This window comes from Castanea sativa, chromosome 2, assembly GCF_040712315.1.
Source record: "Castanea sativa cultivar Marrone di Chiusa Pesio chromosome 2, ASM4071231v1".
Lineage (NCBI taxonomy): Eukaryota > Viridiplantae > Streptophyta > Magnoliopsida > Fagales > Fagaceae > Castanea > Castanea sativa.
The window spans coordinates 30,843,577-30,867,856 of NC_134014.1; the positions used below are offsets into that span (position 1 = coordinate 30,843,577).

Here is a 24,280-nt window from a genome sequence, read left to right on the forward strand (position 1 = left end):
CCAAGTTGAGCAATAATATGGAGAGTATTTGGGTAATATGTGGGAAATATTTATGTGGGCTCAAAATGGCTTATGGGCCTATGTGGGTAGTTTTTAGGGAGTAGGTTAATGAAATTAGGGCCCGAAAATTTGTACCTCATCAACTATTTCTTTCCTCATTAAACACAATATGATATGGCTGATGTGTTCCAATGAAGGTAGAAGCAATTGCTATTTTTGGGGCATAGCAACTGATACAATCTGATAACTTCCTATAGCCATTTAAAATTCATAACCTAGAATGCTAATAGACATCTTCTCTGAAGCAAGAACAATGGGCCGAGTTTTGCAAGTTTGCCACCAACTTTGACCACATTCTGGCAATACGAGTGACATGGATGGAATCAATGGCACATTACTTTTTGACAATTTGGTCTTTGATGGAAATTGATATAAGTGAGGGTCTATTAAATTTGATCCTTTTGCTGAAGTAAGATTTGTTTAATATGTATTTTGTTTATGTACCTTATTGTAAATAAGATTTGTTTAATATGTATTTTTTTTTCTGGCCTTATTCTTTTTTGTTGGCAACTAACTAGACATCACTTTTAGGAATTAAGAATTTAGCAACTAGTATGAAGGTTGCATCTCAAAATTTAGAAGAATTAAAATATGATACAATCTCATTATGGGACGAAAATAGGAAATCTAATGTTGTGTTGGCTTGTCCCTCCATTATTGAGCTACAAATATCATATCTAAAAAAAAAAACTCAAAATAATATAATGATATATTTGTAGAGATAGAGAGTTGGAAAATACTTTTAGAAAAGTAATATTAAAACTGGAGCTTGTGAGGGTTTTTTTTTTTTTTTTGTTGGGTTCGAGGGAAATAGTGTGTGTTTTTCTTCTTTATCCTTCCTTGTCGTAGACTCACAATGTAGAAGACCTTGCTAAGAGGTGGGGTAATATGTCATTGTCTACTAAGGAAAATACTGGTTTTGTTCTAAAACGAGACCAGAAATCCAGGGAGTTTATTTTAGCGGCAAAGTTTTTAACTTCGAGATTTTTGATAATGGACGTTGTTGCAAGAACCTTCTAGAAAACTTTGGAGGCCCACCAATACTATCAAAATACGACATTTGGGTGACCACAAAGTTTTATTTATGTTTGATAATAGCGCTGATGTGGATAGAAACCAGCCATGGAGTGACAAGCATTTAGTTCTTGTAAGAAATAGAAACTTGCAGCGGAATATAAGTAACTGGTTTTTCGGCATACCTCTCTTGGCCTAAACCGGTGATCACACAGGAGCTTTGAGATTGTTCTACGCTATCTAAAGCCAGCCTCCACGCAGACCAGCTATCCAAACACGTTTTCAATTCCAGTTTGTGTAACCCACGAACAAAAAACGTTTCTCCGACGGTGTTACACACTACTAGAGTGATGCAAACATAACCCACAACCTAAGAGCCTCACAACACTCTATAAACATTATGAGAAATATAGAATTCATTTTCTGTACAATGGATACTACTCTTGGTGTTTATATACACACCACTCAATTAATATTGAGTGGGATAGTGGACTTAGTGGGGTAGAGTAATGGTCCAAACTATTACTCCATAACTCTTGGATGGGGTATACAGAAGCACATGCCCACTTTGGGTGTCCATTCATATCATTTTCAGTTTCTAACAGTTCTATTGCAAAAGTATGATTTGGATATTCCAGATTCGGGAACTTTTCAAAAGAGCCATTTTTTGGGTGCAAGTTCTTGATATTCCCATTCGTTTTATGAAAAAAAAGGTGGCCAAGGGCATTTGTGATACTATAGGTGAGATCAATAAATCCATTGGTGTTGTGGATGATGAGAGTGGGCATTTTATCAGAGTACAAGTTATTATCAATGTCTCTTTACCACATTGCTGAGGCAAAGTTGTAACCCTTGAGAGTGGAGAGAAAACATGGGTGACTTTTAAGCATGAAAGATTACCAAATCTTTTCTACTGGTGTGGATGCTTGACCCACGATGAAAAAAGTTGTAATTTATGGATTAAGAGGAAAGGGTATCTATCTGTCAATCAACAGTAATTTGATCCCTTATCTCAGGGCAGCACCTTATTAATCGGTTGGAAAGAATGTCATATTCGTCCCAGGGTTTTTTGAAAATAGAAGTTCTTACATTTACACAGCATCATATGAGTTGAGGGCTACTCCGACCACAGTAGTGACTGAAAATTCAAATCCTTCACCGGGGGTTGACAATCCTGATATGGAAACTGATATTCAAAAGGAAGGTATTAATTCTGAGACTTTTTAAAACTCTTTCAACTGTTGAATTAGTGAAGGCCACGGTGTGAGGACTAATCTAATAGCATTAGGGAAAAGAGCATAAGATGATAGCAGAATCATCTTGGAGTTACCCAATAAAAGGTAGCAGGTTTCTCAAGGGGATATCACTCAATCTTAAATATTAGCAGAGGCTGTTCATTAGCCCTGCCAAACACAATGAATCTTTTAGTATGAAATTGTTGTGAGCTTTGGAACCCACGTACAAAGAATGAGCTTGTTAGTATTGTATGAGTTAAAGATCCATCTGTCATGTTCATAGCTGAAGCATGGGCAAATGATGCAAGGCTAGATTGTGTCCTTCAAAAAATAAAGTTTGATCAGAAGTGGGTTGTGCCAAGAAGTGGGAAGGGAGGTGGATTAGGGAAAATTATTGAATACTTCGGGAGTACCATAAATGCGTACTCCCTCTTCTCACATGAATTGTGGGTCCCACCATAAATTTAGTGGGACCACAATTATGTGAGAGGGAGGAGTACGCATTTATGGTACTTTGAGAGTTCCCAATAATTACCCGGTGGATTAGTTTTGTTTTGGAAGAATTCAGTTAGTCTCAAGGTTGAAGATTTTAATGAGTACTTTATTGACACTTTCATAAACAAGAACATAGATAAGGAATGGAGGTTTACCGTACTTTATGGGGAACCTGAAACACATAGAAGAGTTGAAGTGTGGAGTACTTTGAAGGGTTTGAATACTCAGCAAACATTCCTTGGTTGTGTGCTGGGGATTTCAATGAGCTTAATAAATTGAATGAGAAGTTGGGATGAGCTTTACTAAGCCATAATCAAATGCAGCTTTTCAGATACATAGTTGATGAGTGTAGTCTAATGGATTTAGGGTTTGTTGGACCTAAATATACTTGGAGGAAACATTTTGAAGATGATCATTTGATATGGGAAAGACTAGATAGAGGCATGGCAACAAACTCTTGGTTTTTGACTATCCCCGTGGAACTAGAGTAAACCATTTTTCTCTTCAGACCATCTGCCTCTATCTATTAACCTGTCTGGATTGGAAAATCTGCCAAAAAAAAAAATCTTCATGTTTGAAGAAATGTGGCTAGTAGATTCGAGGTATGGGGAGACTGTGGCGGTGGCTTGGGTTAATACTATGGATTGGGATAAAGCAACTAGGGTCCTAAAAAAAATTTGAGAAGTGTGGAAAGGATTTAGAGTGGTGGAATAAAGATTGTTTTGGTAACGTTTGAAAGGAATTGGAGACAAAGAAAAAAAAATACTGTAACTGGCTGAGAGAGAAGCTTTGAGAAGTGGATGTAATTTTTAGGTTGGGTTTCTAAAGGCTGAAATTAATGCTTTGATTAATAAGGAGACCCGAATGTGGAGCCACCAGTCTAGAATTTTGTGGATAAGCAAGGGGGACAATAATTTGAAATATTTTCATAACAAAGCTACCAAAAGATTTAGGAAGATTTCAATACTGGAAATTAAAGACACAAGGGGAGAATGGCAGAATCAACTCAATGAGATTGGGAAAATTCTGATTGATTTTTATAGTGAGCTATTTACTACATCAAACCTAGTCCTAAACTCTAAATCACTGAATTTTATTCCAACAGTGGTTAGTTCTGAAATGAATGCAGAACTTACTAGAGACTTTATGGAATGAGAAGTATTGGATGCATTGAGACAAATGGCTCCATTGAAAACATTGGGTCCAGATGAAACGCCCCCTTTGTTCTATCAACACTTTTGGCTGGTGGTGAACTGTAAGGTTGAATTTATTCAATCATGTGTTGGCTTTATTCCATGCCAAATTTGCTTGTAATTTAGCAATTAGATACCTTGTATTTAGGTGGGTTTTATGTAAGGGTTGTGTGTGAGAAAGTGTGCAGAAAAACTCAAGATGTGTGCAAGTCAAAAGAGTCTCGTAACTGGATCTCGCGACTGGCTCACGACTGGCAAGTTGCCAGAATGGCACAAGTGTGAAGCATGCACGGGGAGCTGAAAAGTCATGACAGCTGGAGCACTACAGGAAAAAACTTCTAGTCTAGTCAGGTAGTTAGCTCATGACTTAGACTCGCGACTCGTTCCAGTCGAGACTTGTTTGGTTGAAAACTGACTTTTCGCATTCCTCATATACCCTACTATAAATACCCTTATACCCACGAAATGTTAAGAACTTCTAGAGAGAATTTGGAGAGAGAAACCCTAAAGAAAAACAAGAATGACTCATCCATAATCTTCATCCTTTGATTCTCCAAATTCCTCTACTCTCACTCTCTCCATTGTCATATTCTTGAGAGGTACATTTAGCCAAATCCTATCTCACCATACCCATATCAGTGAGGAGGTATTTTGGTGCTTGGAAAGCAGTTCAGAAGGGAGCAATTCATTTGGTTGATGCAATGGGCGATTGCAGGATTTGGTAAGCTAGAGAAGACAAGGTTTGGCGTAACCTGTTGGAGCAAGAAGCTTGACGGCTTAGATGCACTAGGTAGATTAGGCTTGGAGGGTCTTCTACTATACATGTATCCCAACTTTATTCTCTAGTGGATTATTGACCGCTTGGAGGGCGGCGGAGAGGTTTTCTGGTGAGTACTTCGGTTTCCTCTTCAATAACACATCGCTGGGTTATTTTTGTGTTTGCATCTCTCTTCCTTTAATCTTACATATTAATTTCTGCTGTGTTGTGATTAATTATGGGTTAGAGTTGTTTATTATTTTGGGTATTGCTTGTACTTATCATTTTGCACATCTATTGTTTGAGTATAAGCTTGTGTTGGCATTTTTGTATTTGGGGGTCTAAATGTTCATTGGTGTTTTATACGCTAATTGAACTTTCAATTGGTATCAGAGCGGGTTCACTTGCTATGGTTTCATTACCTTAGTGAGATCCTAGACTCCTCTTTGAGATGGATCGATCTCAATCGCGTAATGCTCCTCCATACTTTGATAGGAGCAACTATGCATTTTGGAAAGTCCGTATGAGGGCATTTCTATATTCTATAGATGAGAGTGTTTGGGATGCTATAGAGATAGGATGGACTAGGCCAGAGGTTGCCAAATCCATATGGGATAAGGCAGCTTTGCGGCAGCTAATGCTAATAGCAAGGCTCTAAATGCTATTTTTTGTGGTGTTTCTCTAGATGAGTTTCACAGGATTTCTCATGTTACAATTGCCAATGAGGCGTGGCAAATTTTGGAAAAAACTTATGAGGGAACCAAAAAGGTGAAGGACACCAAGCTGCAAATGCTTACCACACGCTTCGATGAGCTGAAGATAAGTAAAGACAAGTCATTCGACTCATTTTATGGGAAGCTAAATGAGGTGGTAATTGGGAAGTTTAACTTGGGAGAAAAGACAGAGGACTCCAAGATTGTAAGAAAAATTCTACGATCATTACTAGAAAGCTTTTGTGCAAAGGTTACTGCTATTGAAGAGAGCAAGGATCTTGATGAGATCAAAGTTCAAAAAAGCTCAAGACTCCTCAGATGAGGATGAGGTTGAAAAAGATGTGGCATATCTTGTTAAGAACTTCTGAAAGTTCTTAAAGTTCGAAAAAAAATGGAAAGGTTGTTGTGAAGGGAAAATTCCCAAATTCCTAGAAAGAGAAAAAGGATTTCAAGAAGAAAGATAGGAAGGATTCTTAATCCTCTCAAGGTATCATATGCTATGAATGCAACGATCATGGACATCTTAAGAAGGAGTGTCCCAACTATTTCAGAGGGAAAGGTAAAGTGTATGCAACTACCCTTAGTGACACAGACTCCTTTAATTTAGACTCGGAAGAAAGTTACGACGGAGAGGGAAACTACTTCGCATTTATGACCATTGCTCTTGTGCAATCTTCAGATGATTTGAGTGTGTTAGTGGAAGAGCTTTGTGAGCACATTGAAGTGGAGTCGATGGGGATAATAGGGGAATCTGATGATGATGAAGATGAAAGAACAATGGGATTACAAGAATCCTATGATACCCTTAGTGACACAGACTCCTCTAATTCACACTCGAAAGAAAGTTGTGACTGAGAGGGAAACTACTTCGCATTTTTGACCGTTGCTCTCGGGCAATCTTTAGATGATTTGAGTGTGTTAGTGGAAGAGCTTGGTGAGCACACTGAAGTGGAGTCGATTGGGATAGTAGAGGAACTTGATGATGATGAAGATGAAAGATCAATGGGATTACAAGAATCCTATGATACTCTCCTTGAGAAGACCGGTGCATATGCAAGAGTGGCTAGAGCAGCCATTAAGAAAATGAAGAAAGCAGAGCAAGATTACAAAAGTCTTCTAGTGCGATACAAGGAGACCAAATATGAAGTCGAGAAGTTGAACGGAGAACTAACTGAAGCCTATTCAAAGATAAAGTTTCTTGAGCTTGAGGTGATTCAAGCTAATGCTAAAGTTGAGCGGGTTTCCTCCAAAAAGCTTGACGAAGTGCTTGCACATCAAAAGCCCTTTTTTGACAAGAGCGGCTTAGGATACACCAGAGAGGCTAGTTCAAACACCATTGTGTCTAAGGAGATGAATTTTGTAAAAGCAAAGGAGCCAATGGTAACAACTATAGCTGTTGAGAAAGTGAAGTCTAAGAAGACGCCAAAGGTGATTGCTCAACGGGTTTCAACAAAGCCTCCAAACTCAGCAATGGCTAAACTTAAGGCGAAAGGAAAATCTCTTCAAAAGTCACAAAGGGGACTAAAAATTCAACACTTTTGTCACCATTGTGGAATCCAAGGTCACACTAGACCCAACTGCTACAAACTTTGGGCATTTAAGAATGGCCGCTATTAAAGGCCAAGAGGACAAAGAAATGGCAAAAGGAACTTCAAGCAATCGAAAGGGGGAGAAGCTGAGTCTAACATTGGAGATGTAATGACGATGATAGACACCATCACTTCTTGCTTGGAAAACTTCACCCTAAGGTTTGAGAACTGTAACTCAAGTACCCAATCCTCTAAGGATATCACCCCAAATGCTTGTGCTATTAGGATTTGTGCCCTTAAATCCTATTGTATGATGCTATGTATGATATTATGTATGACATTATGTATGACTTAATATTGTGATTGATAAAGTTATTTTATTATTATCTAAAATAATGGTAACATGAATATGGGACATTATCATATAGTCCATGAGATGCATTGTATGTGATTTATGTGAAAAGTCACAGAAGATGTAAATAACAAGTTCTTTGTAAACTCAGAATTTATAGTTCGTAGTCGGTTATGAAATTGGGCATTTTATCTGCGAAGACTATAACGTATCAACTAAGATGGTTTGTCTTGATCATGGAAGTGGAGACTTCTAGTTGATATGTTGATATGTTTTAAGAGTTAAGACATATTGAACATGACCGCTGTGAGATTTATTATTCTCCTAACGACTGTCAAATGAATAATAAATCTCACGACTTCTATTTGCATGAACTCATAATCCTGAGAGAATAATGGACTTGATCATGAGGTGTAGGTTGCTTTGATATTTCAGGAGTGAGATCTAAAGTGACGGTCAAAACCTCAGTATGTTGGGCAGCCACATTTAGTGTTGATGGAACATATATTCTCAAGATGGAATTCATAGTCTCTTGATGGAGATATAAAATATTCCCTTGAGATAAGTTTAATGGGTTTAGTTATTCAAAGAGTTAGGCCTAACTACTTTAGTAAGAAATTACTAAAGTATATATTTATGAAATTGGATTTCATAAATATATAATGAATAATGTTAAAGAATTAAACCGGGTATTCAAGGATAAGATGTAGTAATTTACAAAGTGGCAATCTACATTTATGACTTTGTGTTACTACGAATATTTTATGAAGGGGTTGCATGTATAATAAAGTCTTGGGATAGAATTTATTAATAAGGCCTAGAGTGCGATTATATTTATATAGTGGTATTAAATATAATTAATGGTAACTTTGGACTTGTCAAGAGTTGACGGAAAAGCCCAAGGCCCATTGGAGCTAGTGTCTTATTGGTCCCTTTTGGTCCCACTTCAAGCCACACACTAAAACCCAATTAGAAAGGCCCAATAGGCCAGCCCAATTAGATAATCAGTTAGTTATAAAGGGAGAAACATACAGAATTTTTATTAGTGAAAAATAAGAAAAGGTGTGTGAGAGAGTGTGAGACACACTTTCATTCTCCCTTTGAAAAATGATTGAGAGACCACACATCTTGAGCGTAAAGTGGAATTGGAGTGAAGATTAAAAGTGTTCCCAAGTGCTTTTAATCTTTGTTTTGAATTTCTCCACACCAAGGTACGCTATCTTGTTCTTAAATTCTGAAATTTATATAGTGCACGTTATCAATCGTGAATGAAATAGATCCTTGTTTGTTGCTTTTGCTATGTGTTTTGTATGAGATACAAAACCAGAATTTTTCCTTCAATTGGTATCAGAGCCAGGTTTTTATATCATGATTGTATAGCGTGTGATTGAATTTTAGAATTTAAGAAAACCGTTATCTTTGTGTTTTCAAATTTCTGCATAAAGATATTGTTCCATAAATTTTGTGTGCATTGATAAATATATGTGATATATTGTTCTACATGTGAACGGATTGGTCATTGATTCAATTACCATCAATGGAAGAATATGGGATTGCATAGATATGTACTGTGCGTGAATGATGCCCACAAGATGAAGTGAATAGTGCCGTGCCTTTATGGTTCTTACATACAGTTATTAATTTATGAAATAACTGTTTTTGTAATTGTTAACTGCATGCACTATTTGGAACTTTTCTTGTATCGTTTGAATGTCATTACATGGCTTGGCTTCATTGCATGGCTTGATCGGATTGCATGGCTTGGAGCAAGGCTTGGCCATCTTCTTGCATATATTAAACCGTATAAAGCATTTAAAAGATTGAATCCGTATAAAGCATTCTAACATCTGAAGGTTATGTACATATATATATATATATATATATATATATATATATATATATATATATATATATGAATCCTTGGTTGGCATTTAGTGCATGTTTTGGCTTATTGACATAATTGTCATGTACTTTGTTTTATAAGGATTATGCATGCAAACAACCAAGCCATGCAATCCGTACAATATATATATATATATATAATATAATATGTAATAATTATATATTATATATATTAATTTGTATATTATATATAATATAATATAATATAAATTTTTATATATAATAAGGGTTTTTATTACGTTATATATATATATTTATATATGTTAATGCTAGTTTAATGAAATTTATTCCTAATGAGATTAGGATTATATTTTTTCACGTGTCTAACATTATTATGGTTCTTGACCTTAAAAACCTTTAATTTAAAATATCTAGTGGGAGAGAGATACAAGGGTTGGATCTCATGGCCTCCATTGTTGGTTCATAGTAGTGTGAAATAGATACTTTGTCTTTGCCTCGAGCTTAGCATTCCATGCGGAGAGTATTTATTTCATGGTCCTACAAGATTGAATTTCCTAGTTTATAGTGGTTTGATAAACACCTTGTCTTAGTTTCGAGTTTTGCATTCCATGCGGAGGGTGTTTTATCATAGTACTACAAAATAAGCCTGTTAAAGGGATGAAATGTGGTTACACATGATTCTAGACAATGGTATACACTAGACTAAGTATTATAGTATCCTCTATGCTGAGTTCTTACTATTATTACTTAGAGGCTAAATGTAAAACGACATATTATTAGTATTTGATAAGAGTTATCATGATAGTACTAATAATGAGAATAGTTCTCAATCAATCATAGTATTTTATGTTCACTCTATGCTGAGGGATATTGAATATGAGATTGGGTTGTCGTTGCATATATTATTTTATGGTTTTATTAAGGTTCCATATTATATGCTTATATGCTAAATTGATAATGTCCAGTTTACTTATTATATTCATGTTTATTATTTTCAAATTTTATCATGGCATCATTTAGCCCACTTGTTTCTATTCTTAACCAAAACAAACTGACTGGATCCAATTATGTTGACTGGAAAAGAAATTTGGACATTGTTCTTACTGCTGAAGAGCACAAGTATGTGCTTACTCAACCATGTCCTACCTTTCCTTCATTAGATGCTCATCTTGAGGAAAAACAGCGATATGATCGTTGGCAGAAATCTAATGAGATGGCCAAGTGCTATATCCTAGCATCTATCTCAAATGTTTTACAGCATCAAATGCAAGGTGTAGAACTTGCTTCGGACATAATGCATAGTCTGAAGGAGATGTTTGGTGAGCAAGGCCGTTCTGCAAGGCAAGAAACCATGAGGCAAATTTATTATACCAAAATGGCTGCAGGAAATTCAGTGAGGGAGCATTGTCTTAGGATGATTGCTAATCTGAACACATTAGAAGTTTTAGGTGCCGACATTGATGGAGAATCCCAAGTAGATATGATACTCCAGTCACTACCAGAATCATTCAAGGAATTCAGATTCAATTATAATATGAACAAAAAGATTTATTCTTTGTCTAAATTAATGAATGAGTTAGTGGTGGCGGAAGGCATCCTTGGTACTTCTAGTGTTGAAGCCAATGTTGGTAAAGCTTCTACTTCTCAACCTAAGTCGAAAGGCAAGGGTAAGAAGAAGAAGAAGAAGGACTTCATTAAGAAAGATGGTAAACAAATTGCCTTAGAGGTTGCCAACAAAGGAAAGAAAACTAAAGGAAAGTGTTTCCATTGTGGTGAGAAAGGACATTGGAAGAGAAATTGTCCAACATTCAAGGCTGCCAAGAATAAGGGTATGAAAAGTTCACTTCTTCTTGAAATATGTTTGGTACAGAATCCAACAGATTCCTGGTGTGTGGATTCAGGTTGTACTAATCATATCTGCAATTCTTTGCAGGGGTTCCAGGAGACCAAAAAGTTGAATGAGGGAGAACTATTTCTTACTTTGGCTGATGGGAACAAGATTCCGATTGAAGCTATTGGAGTGTTTAATTTGTGTTTTAAGTCTAGAGTTTTAATATTGGAAGACTGTTTGTATGTACCTAATGTTCGTAGGAATTTAATTTCTGCAACTTACTTAGGTAAACATGGATATTGTGTTATCCTGAAAGACAATGTTGTAATAAAGAAGGATAAAGTCTTTATATGTTCTGGCAATATTGTGGATGGTCTTTATATTTTAACTCCTGATAAGCATGAATTATACAATTCTGAATTAGATAATAGCTCTCATGTAAAATTATTAAAGAGAAAGTTTCCTTTTACTAGTGATGCATATCTATGGCACTTGCGTTTAGGTCATATTAATTCAAGTAGGATTCAAAGACTAATCAAAGATGGACTTTTACAGCCCATGGACTTTGATGGTTTTCCAGTTTGCGAATCTTGTTTGGAAGGTAAGATGACCAAACGACCTTTTAATGCAAAAGGTAGAAAAGCGCAATATTTGCTAGAACTAGTACATTCAGATGTATGTGGTCCTATGTCAATCCAAGCAAGAGGTGGCTATGAGTATTTCATTACTTTCACTGATGATTACTCTAGATTTGGTTATGTATACCTAATGAAACGGAAGTCTGAAACCTTTGAAAAGTTCAAAGAGTTTAGGGCTAAAGTTGAGAATCAATTGGGTAAACACATAAAGGCCATTTGATCTGATCGAGGTGGCGAATACCTTCTTGGTGACTTCAAGGATTACTTGACTGAAAATGAGATTATATTCCAGTTGACTGCACCTGGAACTCCACAACAAAATGGTGTAGCAGAAAGAAGGAATAGGACTTTTAGATATGGTTAGGTCCATGTTGAGTTATTCGACTCTACCAATTTCTTTTTGGGGATATGACTTAAATACTGCAATGTATCTTCTGAATTTAGTACCTTCGAAGTCTATTCCTAAAACACCTATAGAGTTGTGGAATGAGCGTAAGCCTAGTATGAGACATCTCCACATTTGGGGTTGTCCAGCACATGTGTTGAAAGGAAAGTTTGACAAGTTACAATTTAAAACAGAAGTGCTATTTTTTGTAGGGTATCCAAAAGGAACAGTTGGAGGTTTATTCTATGGTCATAAGGATAATAAAGTGTTTGTTAGTACAAATGCCAAATTCTTGGAAAATGACTATGTGGATAATTTTACTCCTAGAAGTAGAGTTGTCTTGGCTGAAATGAATGAACCTGTAGTTGAACAACCAATGGATGAAACTAGGGATGATGTGACTGTATTAGATACACCACAAGATACTACTCATGAGATGTTTAGTACACAGGTGCCTCGTCGTAGTGGGAGAATTGTTCGGCCTCCTATAAGATTCATAGGTTTGGGAGAAACTTATGAGGCTATCTCAGAAGAGGCTGAATCGGGTCCTTACACTTATGATGAAGCAATAAATGATATAGATGCACATCATTGGGTCCAAGTTATGAAATCTAAATTGGTTTCTATGGATTCCAATCATGTATGGGATCTTGTAAAGGCGCCTAACGGCATTAAACCTGTTGGTTGCAAATGGGGTTACAAGAGAAAGAGAAGGATAGATGGAAATGTTGAAACCTTTAAAGCAAGACTAGTGGCAAAAGGGTATACACAAAAAGAAGGTATTGATTATGATGAAACTTTTTCGCCAGTAGCCATGCTTAAATCTATCAAAATTCTCTTATCCATTGTTGCTCATTATGATTATGAGATTTGGCAAATGGATGTCAAGACTGCATTTCTTAATGGCAATCTTGAAGAAGAAATATACATGTTGCAACCGGAAGGTTTCATAGCAAAGAACCAAGAGCATATGGTATGCAAGTTGAATAGGTCCATTTATGGACTTAAACAAGCATCTAGGTCATGGAACATCAGATTTGATCAAGCAATCAAGTCATTTGGTTTTGAACAAAATCTTGATGAACCATGTGTGTACAAAAGACATCGAGACAAAGTAGTAATGTTCCTAGTGCTTTATGTTGATGATATTCTACTCATTGGGAATGATGTAGGGGTAATGTCATCGGTTAAAGTTTGGTTGTCAAGCCAATTTGATATGAAAGACTTGGGTGAGGCTAACTTTATTCTAGGGATCAAGTTTTGGCGAGATCGCAAGAATAAGATGTTAGGCTTATCACAAGCTGGATGTATAGATAAGGTCCTAGAACGGGTTAGCATGCAAAACTCCAAGAAAGGATTGCTTCCTTTTAGTCATGGAGTTCCTCTGTCTGATGACCAAAGGCCTAAGACTCAAGAGGAAGAAAATATGATGAGACAAGTTCCTTATGCTTCTGCAGTGGGAAGTCTCATGTATGCCATGCTTTGTACTAGACCAGATATTTGTTATTCAATTGGCATGGTCAGCCGATATCAATCAAATCCAAGACCAAAACATTGGCAAGTTGTAAAGCATATTCTTAAGTATCTTAGGAGAAAGAGAGATTATATGCTTGTTTACCATAGTGAGGATTTGATTCCCATTGGCTATACAGATTCAGACTTTCAGTCAGATCTAGATTTCAGAAAATCCACTTCAAGATGTGTTTTCACCTTGGGAGGTGGAGCCATAAGTTGGAGGAGTGTTAAGCAATCTTGTATTGTGGACTCCACCATGGAAGCCGAGTACGTTGCTACTTGTGAAGCTGCAAAGGAGGCTGTTTGGCTCAAGAAATTCCTTTCTGATCTTGGTGTTATGAGAATGGAGCAAGTTCCCATTACATTGTTTTGTGACAATAGTGGAGCGGTTGCACAATCCAAAGATCCAAGGAATCACAAGAAAGGAAACCACATTGAGAGGAAGTATCACATCATTCGAGACATTGTTGCTCGTGGAGATGTTGTGGAAGCAAAGATTGAAAGTGCAAATAATCTAGCAGATCCTTTTACCAAAACCTTGCCTCAAAGGACTTTCGAGTCACATTTGGAAGCAATGGGAGTTAGATTAGTGCACAATAGTCTTTAGGGCAAGTGGGAGATTGTTAGGATTTGTGCCCTTAAATCCTATTGTATGATGCTATGTATGATATTATGTATAACATTATGTATGACTTAATATTGTGATTGATAAAGTTATTTTATTATTATCTAAAATAATGGTAACATGAATATGGGACATTATCATATAGTCCATGAGATGCATTGTATGTGATTTATGTGAAAACTCACAGAAGATGTAAATCATAAGTTCTTTGTAAACTCAGAATTTATAGTTCGTAGTCGGTGATGAAATTGGGCATTTCATCTGCGAAGACTATAACGTATCAACTAAGATGGTTTGTCTTGATCATGGAAGTGGAGACTTCTAGTTGATATGTTGATATGTTTTAAGAGTTAAGACATATTGAACAGGATCGCTGTGAGATTTATTATTCTCCTAACGACTGTCAAATGAATAATAAATCTCACGACTTCTATTTGCATGAACCCATAATCCTGAGAGAATAATGGACTTGATCATGAGGTGTAGGTTGCTTTGATATATCAGGAGTGAGATCTAAAGTGACGGTCAAAACCTCAGTATGTTGGGCAGCCACATTTAGTGTTGATGGAACTTATATTCTCAAGATGGAATTCATAGTCTCTTGATGGAGATATAAAATATTCCCTTGAGATAAGTTTAATGGGTTCAGTTATTCATAGAGTTAGGCCTAACCACTTTAGTAAGAAATTACTAAAGTATATATTTATGAAATTGGATTTCATAAATATATAATGAATAACGTTAAAGAATTAAACCGGGTATTCAAGGATAAGATGTAGTAATTTACAAAGTGGCAGTCTACATTTATGACTTTGTGTTACTACGAATATTTTATGAAGGGGTTGCATGTATAATAAAGTCTTGGGATATAATTTATTAATAAGGCCTAGAGTGCAATTATATTTATATAGTGGTATTAAATATAATTAATGGTAACTTTGGACTTGTCAAGAGTTGACGGAAAAGCCCAAGGCCCATTAGAGCTAGTGTCTTATTGGTCCCTTTTGGTCCCACTTCAAGCCACACACTAAAGCCCAATTGGAAAGGCCCAATAGGCCAGCCCAATTAGATAATCAGTTAGTTATAAAGGGAGAAACATACAGAATTTTTATTAGTGAAAAATAAGAAACGGTGTGTGAGAGAGTGTGAGACACACTTTCATTCTCCCTTTGAAAACTGATTGAGAGACCACACATCTTAGGCGTAAAGTGGAATTTGAATAAAGATTAAAAGTGTTCCCAAGAGCTTCTAATCTTTGTTTTGAATTTCTTCACACCAAGGTACGCTATCTTGTTCTTAAATTCTAAAATTTACATAGTGCACGTTATCAATCGTGAATGAAATAGATCCTTATTTGTTGCTTCCGCTATGTGTTTTGTATGAGATACAAAACCAGAATTTTTCCTTCATGTGCCATGTGGGTGAAGAAGGGTACACATGCATAATAATTAGAACATGACCATGCATCAATTCTTCCTGAATGTTGTGTCTTTGCTGGGCTGTTTTCTTTGATTCTAGCATGTTTTGACAAATTTTTGTTTGTTTGTTATTTGCTTTGAATGTAGTTAATTTTTTTTTTATCAATCTTTACTTGTTTTTGTGTCAAAAATCCAAAAACACATAAAGAGTTGAAAATTCAAAAAGTTTGATTGGCATTATTGTGTTATGTCACGTGCATGTTTTGCCTTGTACCTTTGTACAGATGGCTTTGTGCATTTTAGAGTGTAGTTTGTTCTTTATGCACTCATATCATTGTGGGAAAAATCTTGACATCTATGTGACTGTTGTAAATAGATCTTCAAACTTGTCATGAATGATTAATCAATGGTTTTATTGATCTTGAGACTTGTATAGACTTGTGCCTATATATCTTCCCACTTTTTTTTTTTCCTTAAAGAGCTCAACCAATGTAAATCTCAAAATGAAAAGAGATAGTGAGCTGCAAAAGCCGTCGCACATACTAGTATTCATCTAGGAAAAAGGGAAAGCGACTTATATGAAAATGTATGATTCCCCAAAAAGCCAAAGGCTTGTTCATCAAATTGAAATATCAAAAATTTCAGGCATCGATCTCAAAAAGAGATGTAAAGATAAAAAATGATCAAATGTTATGAATTGTAAATAAGCCAAATGAAAAGCTTCAAAACTATGTAATCAAGTTTTGTGGGAGGTCATATATGCATATTTCTATAATAGAGATTGGTCAGTTTTCCTAGTACTAATTGTATATGTCTTGGTTGAATTGATCATTGAAACTTCACATTAGACTAAGGACTATCTCACATTTGATATCCACACACATCACACATGTCTATGTTCAATGAATGCCTTATTCATTTATGTGATTGTACTTGATTAAATGTGTTGCACATGCTCAATCATATGTTGATCAAACCCAAAAAGATTTTTGAGTGTTTTAATTGTTTTTGGAAAGTGTTTTTGTTTTGAAAAATTTCAAAAAATTTCAAAAACTGTACAACTCTGTTTTGGCGACTCTAGCTTGCGGGTGAAGCAGATTGCGAGCCTCCAGTTGCGAGCTTACTCAGAAGCTTTTGCAACTCCCTGGTGGGTCAAGCCCTCAGTTGCAAAAAAGACTTAGAAATATTTCATATTTCTGGTTTTTTGTTAGCATTTTCGTGACTCACTTTGGCGACTGGTTCGCGAGTGGAAGCTCTAGTTGCGAGTTTACTCAGAATGATCCGCGACTCCCTTCGCAACTCACTCGTGATTGGAACTTCTAGTCGTGAAAAACACTTAGAAATTTTTTTCAAAAATTTGTCACACGAGTTTTTGGTAATTTGACTTGGCGACTCGGTCGCAACTCATTCCAGTCGCAAAAAATGTGTGTTTTGCACTATAAAGGTTATTTTCAAGGCAGTTTTCAAAAACTTTTCATTTTTCCCTCACATCTCGTGACTGTTCATTGTCTTGTCCAGCTCTCCCTCTTCCAAAACCTCTATTTTCACTCACAAAACCTCCATTTTCTCCATCAATCTTCAAGAAAAGGTATGGATTCATTTTTTAATTCAAAAGTATTTCATGTTTCTAACCCTAGTTTTCTTGGATTTTGTGCCTGTGATGAGATTTGAAAATATGATGTTTGAATATGATTTTAATGATGCTTTGTTGAGTTTACCATATGGGTTTTGTTGATCTTGCCCATATAATGCCTGATCTACATGTTTTTCATGCTTGTTACTCATTTCCATGCATTATACCATATTTGTGTTGTGTTGTGCATATTATGTTCATGATAAAATGTCTCATTGACATGTTCTTGTGTGTTTCTTTTGATTCCATGGAATACATGTTGTAGGGATAATCATGTTTCTTTGATTTTGAAACATCGTATGATTATGTCGTTTTTTCACTTGGCCCAAGTTTGCACATTTTTTGTATTCAATGCACACACACACACACACACACACACACACACACACACACTCTTTGACATGTTTGAGTACTTATTGTCATGATTCTATCATGTTTTGATGAGTTAGGTCTTCACATGTCATTTTTTTTTCTCTAAATCTTTGATTTTAGGGTTATAGTTCAATGTCCATTGTGTTGGTACTAACATGTTATTAATCGAGTTTTTTGTCATACTTTGTGCTCTGTTTTGTGGTACTTGCTGCTCTGTTTTTACAGATGACTCCAAAAAAGAATACCACTACACAACGTGCTGACAAGAGGAAGAAAATGGACAATAATCGATTCCGCTCTATCCAACACTTTGAGAGATACAATCAGTTCTTTGGTAAGGCTCCAATCATCCTAGAGCAATTTGTGGACCTTGTTGATTTGAAGGACTACTTTATTCCAGGTTGTTTCCAAGATAGAGGTTGGGAAAAGATTCTTGGTGATCTCCCCAGGGTTTGTGAACCATTGATTCGAGAATTTTATGCCAATGCTATTCTTTAAGAGGATGAAATAGACTGTTGGATTAGAGGCCATGAGTTCACCATTGACGTGGAGGACATTGATGAAGTTCTTGGCTTTGAGGATCTCCAATATGATTTTACTCACTACAAGGACAAAATGCTTTCCATAGAGACTATTCAATCCCATATTGATGGTGTTAGAGAAGGAAGATGCCTCAACACAATTATTTTTTCATCGGATTTGAGGTGTCTTACATACATCATGATGTTCAATCTGTACCCAGTGAAGAAGATGACCACCATCAACAATGCTAGAGCCATTTTTCTGATGGAGCTTCGTGAAAATACCTACATTGACTTTAGTGCTCATGCATTCTCCATCATTGCCGATGAAACAAGGACAACCTCAAGGGCAAAGCTTATTCTTCCTAGTCTACTCATGCGGCTCTTTCATGTAAAAGTGTGGAAATTCCACGAGACATCAGCCTCAGAACTCCTCCGGCCATTAATGCTCTAACAATTGCAAGGATCAAGGTTCAACTTCTGGGTGATGAAAAGGAGGGTGATCAAGCACAAGGAGAGCCTATAGACACCGAAACTAAAGCAGCTTGACAACCCTCAACTTCACGGAGTCGTGGTAAAAGGAGCAGAGCATCATCATCCTTAGAAGTGCCTCCAAATGCATTTTAGATCATTCTCAAGAAGATTGACAGCCTCCGAGACGTCCAAAATGAGCAATTTGACAGGCTGACTGCTATTCAAGACTAGATCAATTTGCTCTTAGCTAAGTTTGACAACTTCACTGCACAGCCGAAGCCCTTTGGCCATTCTAGTAAAAAAGAGGGAGATCTAGATGGTGTAGGAGTAGCTCTTGAGGGGGAGCCTTACCTTGAGAGGGAGAAACTTTTATAAATTTTTTTTATTTTTATGGTTGATGTTTGGACTTAGTTTCTATTATGGTTTTCATAGCACTTTCTTTAGTACCTTGGTTTGGTTTTTAAGTACTTTATAACTTCAGTACTTAGTTTTAAAACATTTGGACATGGTGTGTTATGAATGTTTGTATGTTCCAACTATTTAATCTATGCTTTGTTATGTACCTTTTCTTTGTAGCTTAGTACTTTTAGTTAATGTTATGCATTTTCTTTAGTACATCACTCTTATGCCCTTGTTGGATTTTATATCCTTGATGCAATTACCTTGTGTTTTTGTATCGGTTGAGTTTTGGACATACAAATGATTCTTTGCATTGAGCTTATTAGCTTGCATGTCTGGATGTTCATTCCTTGTGTGAATGATCATTGTGATCACTATTTATAGTGATTGTTCTTATTTGGTCAAGCCATGCTTTATTGCTTTATTCTTTACTACTTGATCGCATTGTGCTTGCTCCATATGCGTTTCAAGATTTCTGCTTACAATGATCATCTTGTGTTATTGTTTTCAGGAAAAAACTTGTTTGTATGGTTCAAGAGCTTCACAGTTTCTAGAGTTAGGTGTGAGTGAGTTTTGGCAACTGTTCCCAACTCACATTTTAAGTCTAGAGTCTGTTTAAGGCTTTTGTCATGGAATAGCCAAAGGGGGAGATTGTAAGGTTGAATTTATTCAATCATGTGTTGGCTTTATTCCATGCTAAATTTTCTTATAATTTAGCAATTAAATACCCTGTATTTAGGTGGGATTAATGTAACGGTTGTGTGAGAGAGTGTGAAGAAAAACTCAAGATGTGTGCAAGTCAAATGAGTCTCCCGACTGGCTCGCGACTGACAAGTTGCTAGAATAGCACATGTGTGAAGCATGCAAGGAGAGCTGAAGGGTCACGACAGTTGGAGCACTACATGATAAAACTTCCAGTCTAGCCAGGAAGTTAGCTCGCGACTCGTTCCAGTCGCAAGGTTGAGTCACCAGAATGCCCTGTTTGGTTGAAAACTGATTTTTCGCACTCCTCGTATACCCTACTATATATACCCTTATACCCACGAAATGTTGAGAACTTTCAGAGATAATTTTGAGAGAGAAACCCTAGAAAAAAACAAGATTGACTCATCCACAATCTCCATTCTTTAATTCTCCAAATTCCTCTACTCTCACCCTCTCCATTGTCATATCCTTGAGAGGTGCATTTAGCCAAATCCTATCTCACCATACCCATATTAGTGAGGAGGTATTTTGGTGCTTAGGAAGCAGTTCAGGAGGGACCAATTCATTTGGTTGATGCAATGGGCGATTGTGGGATTTGGTAAGCTAGAGAAGACAAGGTTCGGCGAAACCCTGTTGGAGCAAGAAGCTTGGAGGGCTTAGGTGCATTCGGTAGATTAGGCTTGGAGGGTCTTCTGCTATTCATGTATCCTAACTTTATTCTCTAGTGGATTATTGACTGCTTGGAGGGCGGCAAAGAGGTTTTTTGCCAAGTACTTCGGTTTTCTCTTCGATAACACATTGTCGGGTTATTTTTGTGTTTGTATCTCTCGTCCCTTACTCTTACATATTAATTGCTGCTGTGTTGTGATTAATTATGGTTTAGAGTTGTTTATTGTTTTGGGTATTGCTTGTACTTTTCATTCCGCACATCTATTGTTTGAGTATAAGCTTGTGTTGGTATTTTTGTATTTGGGGGTCTAAACTTTTATTGGTGTTTTATACGCTAATTGAACTTTCATGAACCATGAGGTAACTCAGTCTATTTTGGCATGGTCGAATTCAAGTACCTCACCATATCTTGTGAACCTTACTTTTATTACACTCATACTAAAAGTTGATAGTCTTGAGTAGGTTTCTGAATATCACCCCATAAGTTTACGTAATGTCTTATATAAGATTTTCTCAGAAGTTTTGGCAAATAGGTTGAAGAATTTTCTACCTTTTCTTATTATTGAGCATCAGTCAGCTTTTGCAAAAGATCGCCTCATTAGTGATAATATATTGATTGCTTTTGAGACCTTACATTGCATAAGAACCACAACTTAGGCCAAAATGGGTTCATAACGCTCAAGCTAGATATGAGCAAGGCTTATGACCACGTGGAATGGTTTTTTTTTTTTTTATAGAAATCTTATGAGGAAAATGGGCTTCTATTCTAGGTGGATTAATCTTATTATGGTGTGTGAAAACAGTCTCTTATTCCATACTTGTGAATGGGGAACCTTAATGGGTGATTTATCCATCAAGAGATATTAGGCAAGGTGATCCTCTTTCCCCTTTCAAATTTCTTCTTTGTACTGAAGGACTACATGGGCTCATAAAATAGGCAGCAAGGGGTAATAACATTAAGGGCTTCTCATTGTGCAAAAGAGGCCCTAAATTAACCCTTTTGTTTTTTGTAAATGACGGTCACTTTTTTTGCAGGGCAAATCTTGAAGATTATGAAGCTATTTCAGGCCAAAAAATCAACAAAGAAAATACAGATTTATTTTTTAGCAAATCCACAAAGAAGGAAGCAAAAGATACTATCAAAGGAATGCTGGGGGTTCAAGAAATTAAGTTTTATAAGAAGTACTTGGGCCTTCCTTCCCTTATAGGGAAGGGTAAAAAAGCTAGCTTTAGTTACATTAAAGAGCGTGTCTAGAGGAGATTGCAAGGGTGGGAGAGAAAGCTATTATCACAAGTAGGGAGAGAGGTCTTTATTAAAGCGGTTATTTGGGCTATCCCTACATATGTCATGGGATGTTTCAAACTCCCTATTGGACTATGTCATGAGATTGAAGGTTTGATCAAAAATTCTGGCAGGGATAGTGTGGAGATAAGTGGAAGATTCATTGGCTCTGTTGGGAAGAATTGATGAAATCAAAGGTGGTTGGTGGTATGGGGTTTAGAGATTTAGTTATATTCAATGACTCGCTTTTAGCAAAACTAGCATGGTGGCTTATGGAAAATAAAGAAACACTATTCTATAAAATTTTAAAGGCCAGGTTCTTCCCTTATTGCTCTTTTTTGGAAGCAAAAGATTCGGCATCAGGCTCCTATACGTGGAAGATCATTCTTAAAGGTATTTGGGCAACTTTGGATTGCTTGATGAATATTGGTAGCAGAAGCTAGAATTCGAAGATGGTGGATGGAATTTTTGTTCCAAGTGAAGTAGGAAAAAAAAAAATCCTGTCTCGTGTTGCTGCAGCAGATTCTTTATTTTAGCCAATGTCTAAGGATGAGCAGTACTCATTAAATCTAGATACAAGTTTCTTAAAAAAGATGAGGATCTTAACTTTCACGAAGAACCTCCAAATGAAGAAAAAAAAAAACTTTGGAAAGGTATTTGGGCTCTAGCATCTTTGAATAAAGTGAAATTTTAATTTGTAGAGCATGCCTGAAGGAACTTGGTTGGCTGGACCATTATTAACGATCCAAACTGTGATCGTTCCTCATTGTCACCAGAGTGTATTTTGCATGCAGTTTGAACTTGCACAAAACTGGATGCAGTGTGGAGTGATGCAGTGCTTTGGGGCTTTCAACACCGTGAAGTTTTTCAAGAGTTTGGAGTGCTAATGGCATGGATTTTGGAAAATAATAAATTCCTTGAGATGTTTGCATGACAATAGGGTCTACATGGACTCAGAGAAACCAAATAAGTATGCACCAACAAAGCTGCGCTACTGAACAACTAGCTCAGGTTTCAAAGGATACGTATGTGGAGTTTTGGTCCATTTTGCCTTCAGCATAGCCACATCAGTTCCAAACTCGTGTTCACTGGTCGCCTCCTCTTCCAGATTTATTTAAAATTAATTACGATGGTGTTGTATTTGCTGATGAGAACAAATAAGGGATAAGCATGGTTATTCAAGACAACCACGGGCTAGTCATTGGGTCACTAGTGCAGCATAAGCTTATAAACCGATTGAAATTGAAGCCATGGAAGCCACTAAAGCTCTTGAGTTTGAATTGGAAATAGGCATTAACAAAGCCGTGGTGGAAGGAGATTCAATTACAGTTGTGTCTGCTATGGAAAAAAGATGATGCAGGCTTGGCTCCATTTGGGTTGTTGGTTAAAGATGGTGTTGGTTTTGCACATTTTTTCTCACAATTGACTTACTCTCATACAAAGAGAGAAGGCAATAAAGTAGCTTATAGTTTGGCAAGGTTAGCAATAAATTACCCATACCGTGTAGTGTGGATGGAGGATGTTTCTCTACAAGTGCGTTTTGTTATTCAGGTTGATTTAGCCATTTTGTCTTAATAAAGTTGGATGTCTTTCTTCTGAAAAAAAAAATGTTTAGTATTCATAATAGTTTCCTCTACGCTCTACCTATGCAAAAGTAAGTTATGTTAATTGATGGAGCAAGTTTGTACCCAAGTTAGTCACCCAACAAAGCTAGCATGACTACTCATTGATGCTACCTGTGTGGAGCAAGACTACTCATTGGTAACCTCCAAGAGCACTCAACATTTATGGGGCCATTTTCAAGTTGCTACAATCATCAGGCATGGGGTAGTCAGGGGCGTAGCTAGGAATTTTTACAAAGGTGGGCTGATTCGAAGTATTGATATAAAAAACATAAATCACAAGTCTATTGAATATGAAATTTTAATTTTGATATATCTTAAACATTAATGAACATACAAAAATTGTCTAAGGAATCAGAAAAATTGTCTAGTTCGCTATAGACATATACAAAGATATCCACACAAAAAAAAAAAAAACAATTTCACATCAAAGTCATGTCTGAAAACGATTTTTCATGGAATAGAATTCATCCATAATCTTTTCCATGGTGAAATTCCCAGCAATTTCCTTTTCTATATAAACTATCATATTATCTGCCAAAAGTTCATCCTCCATTCTATTGCGAAGTCTTGTTTTTAATAGTTTTATAGCTGGAAAAGCTCGTTTTGTAGTTGCTGTAGAAACTAGAAGAGTCAACACAAGACGAATTAGTCTATCAATTAAATGATAGAATTTAGACTTCCCTGAAATTTCTAATCCCCTACATAGCTTAGATATTGTACCTATATTCTGAAAATCTGGATGCTATGTCACATCAAGCTCATAATGTTGCAATTGATGCTTCAAAAAACAAATTTCCTACTCAGTGAAATCTTGAGGATAATAATTTTCATCTAAATTGCAAATATCACTAATTTTGAATGATCTAAAAGCATCCTTAGGATTTAATGTTGAACTAAGAGTGAGAAGATCTGCTGTTAGCTCACAAATTCTACTATTCAATTCTTACAGTTGAAAATCTTTTGCAACTGTAAATATG

General features: G+C 36.4%; 1 protein-coding gene across 1 annotated transcript; it reads left to right on the forward strand.

The window, feature by feature from the left end:
* Positions 1-5,205: 5,205 nt before the first annotated feature.
* LOC142625202 (uncharacterized) lies at positions 5,206-5,789 on the forward strand. The gene is made up of 2 exons (XM_075798895.1): positions 5,206-5,405; positions 5,453-5,789. Exons 1-2 carry the CDS (start codon positions 5,206-5,208, stop codon positions 5,787-5,789), a joined length of 537 nt encoding a protein of 178 aa, XP_075655010.1.
* Positions 5,790-24,280: the final 18,491 nt, after the last annotated feature.

Bases quoted from the DNA above. Each gene is read 5' to 3' on its own strand.
- LOC142625202 (XM_075798895.1), top strand. From the start codon at position 5,206: ATGGATCGATCTCAATCGCGTAATGCTCCTCCATACTTTGATAGGAGC. The intron at 5,406-5,452 runs GCTCTAAATGCT...TGAGTTTCACAG, and splicing joins CAGCTAATGCTAATAGCAAG to GATTTCTCATGTTACAATTG.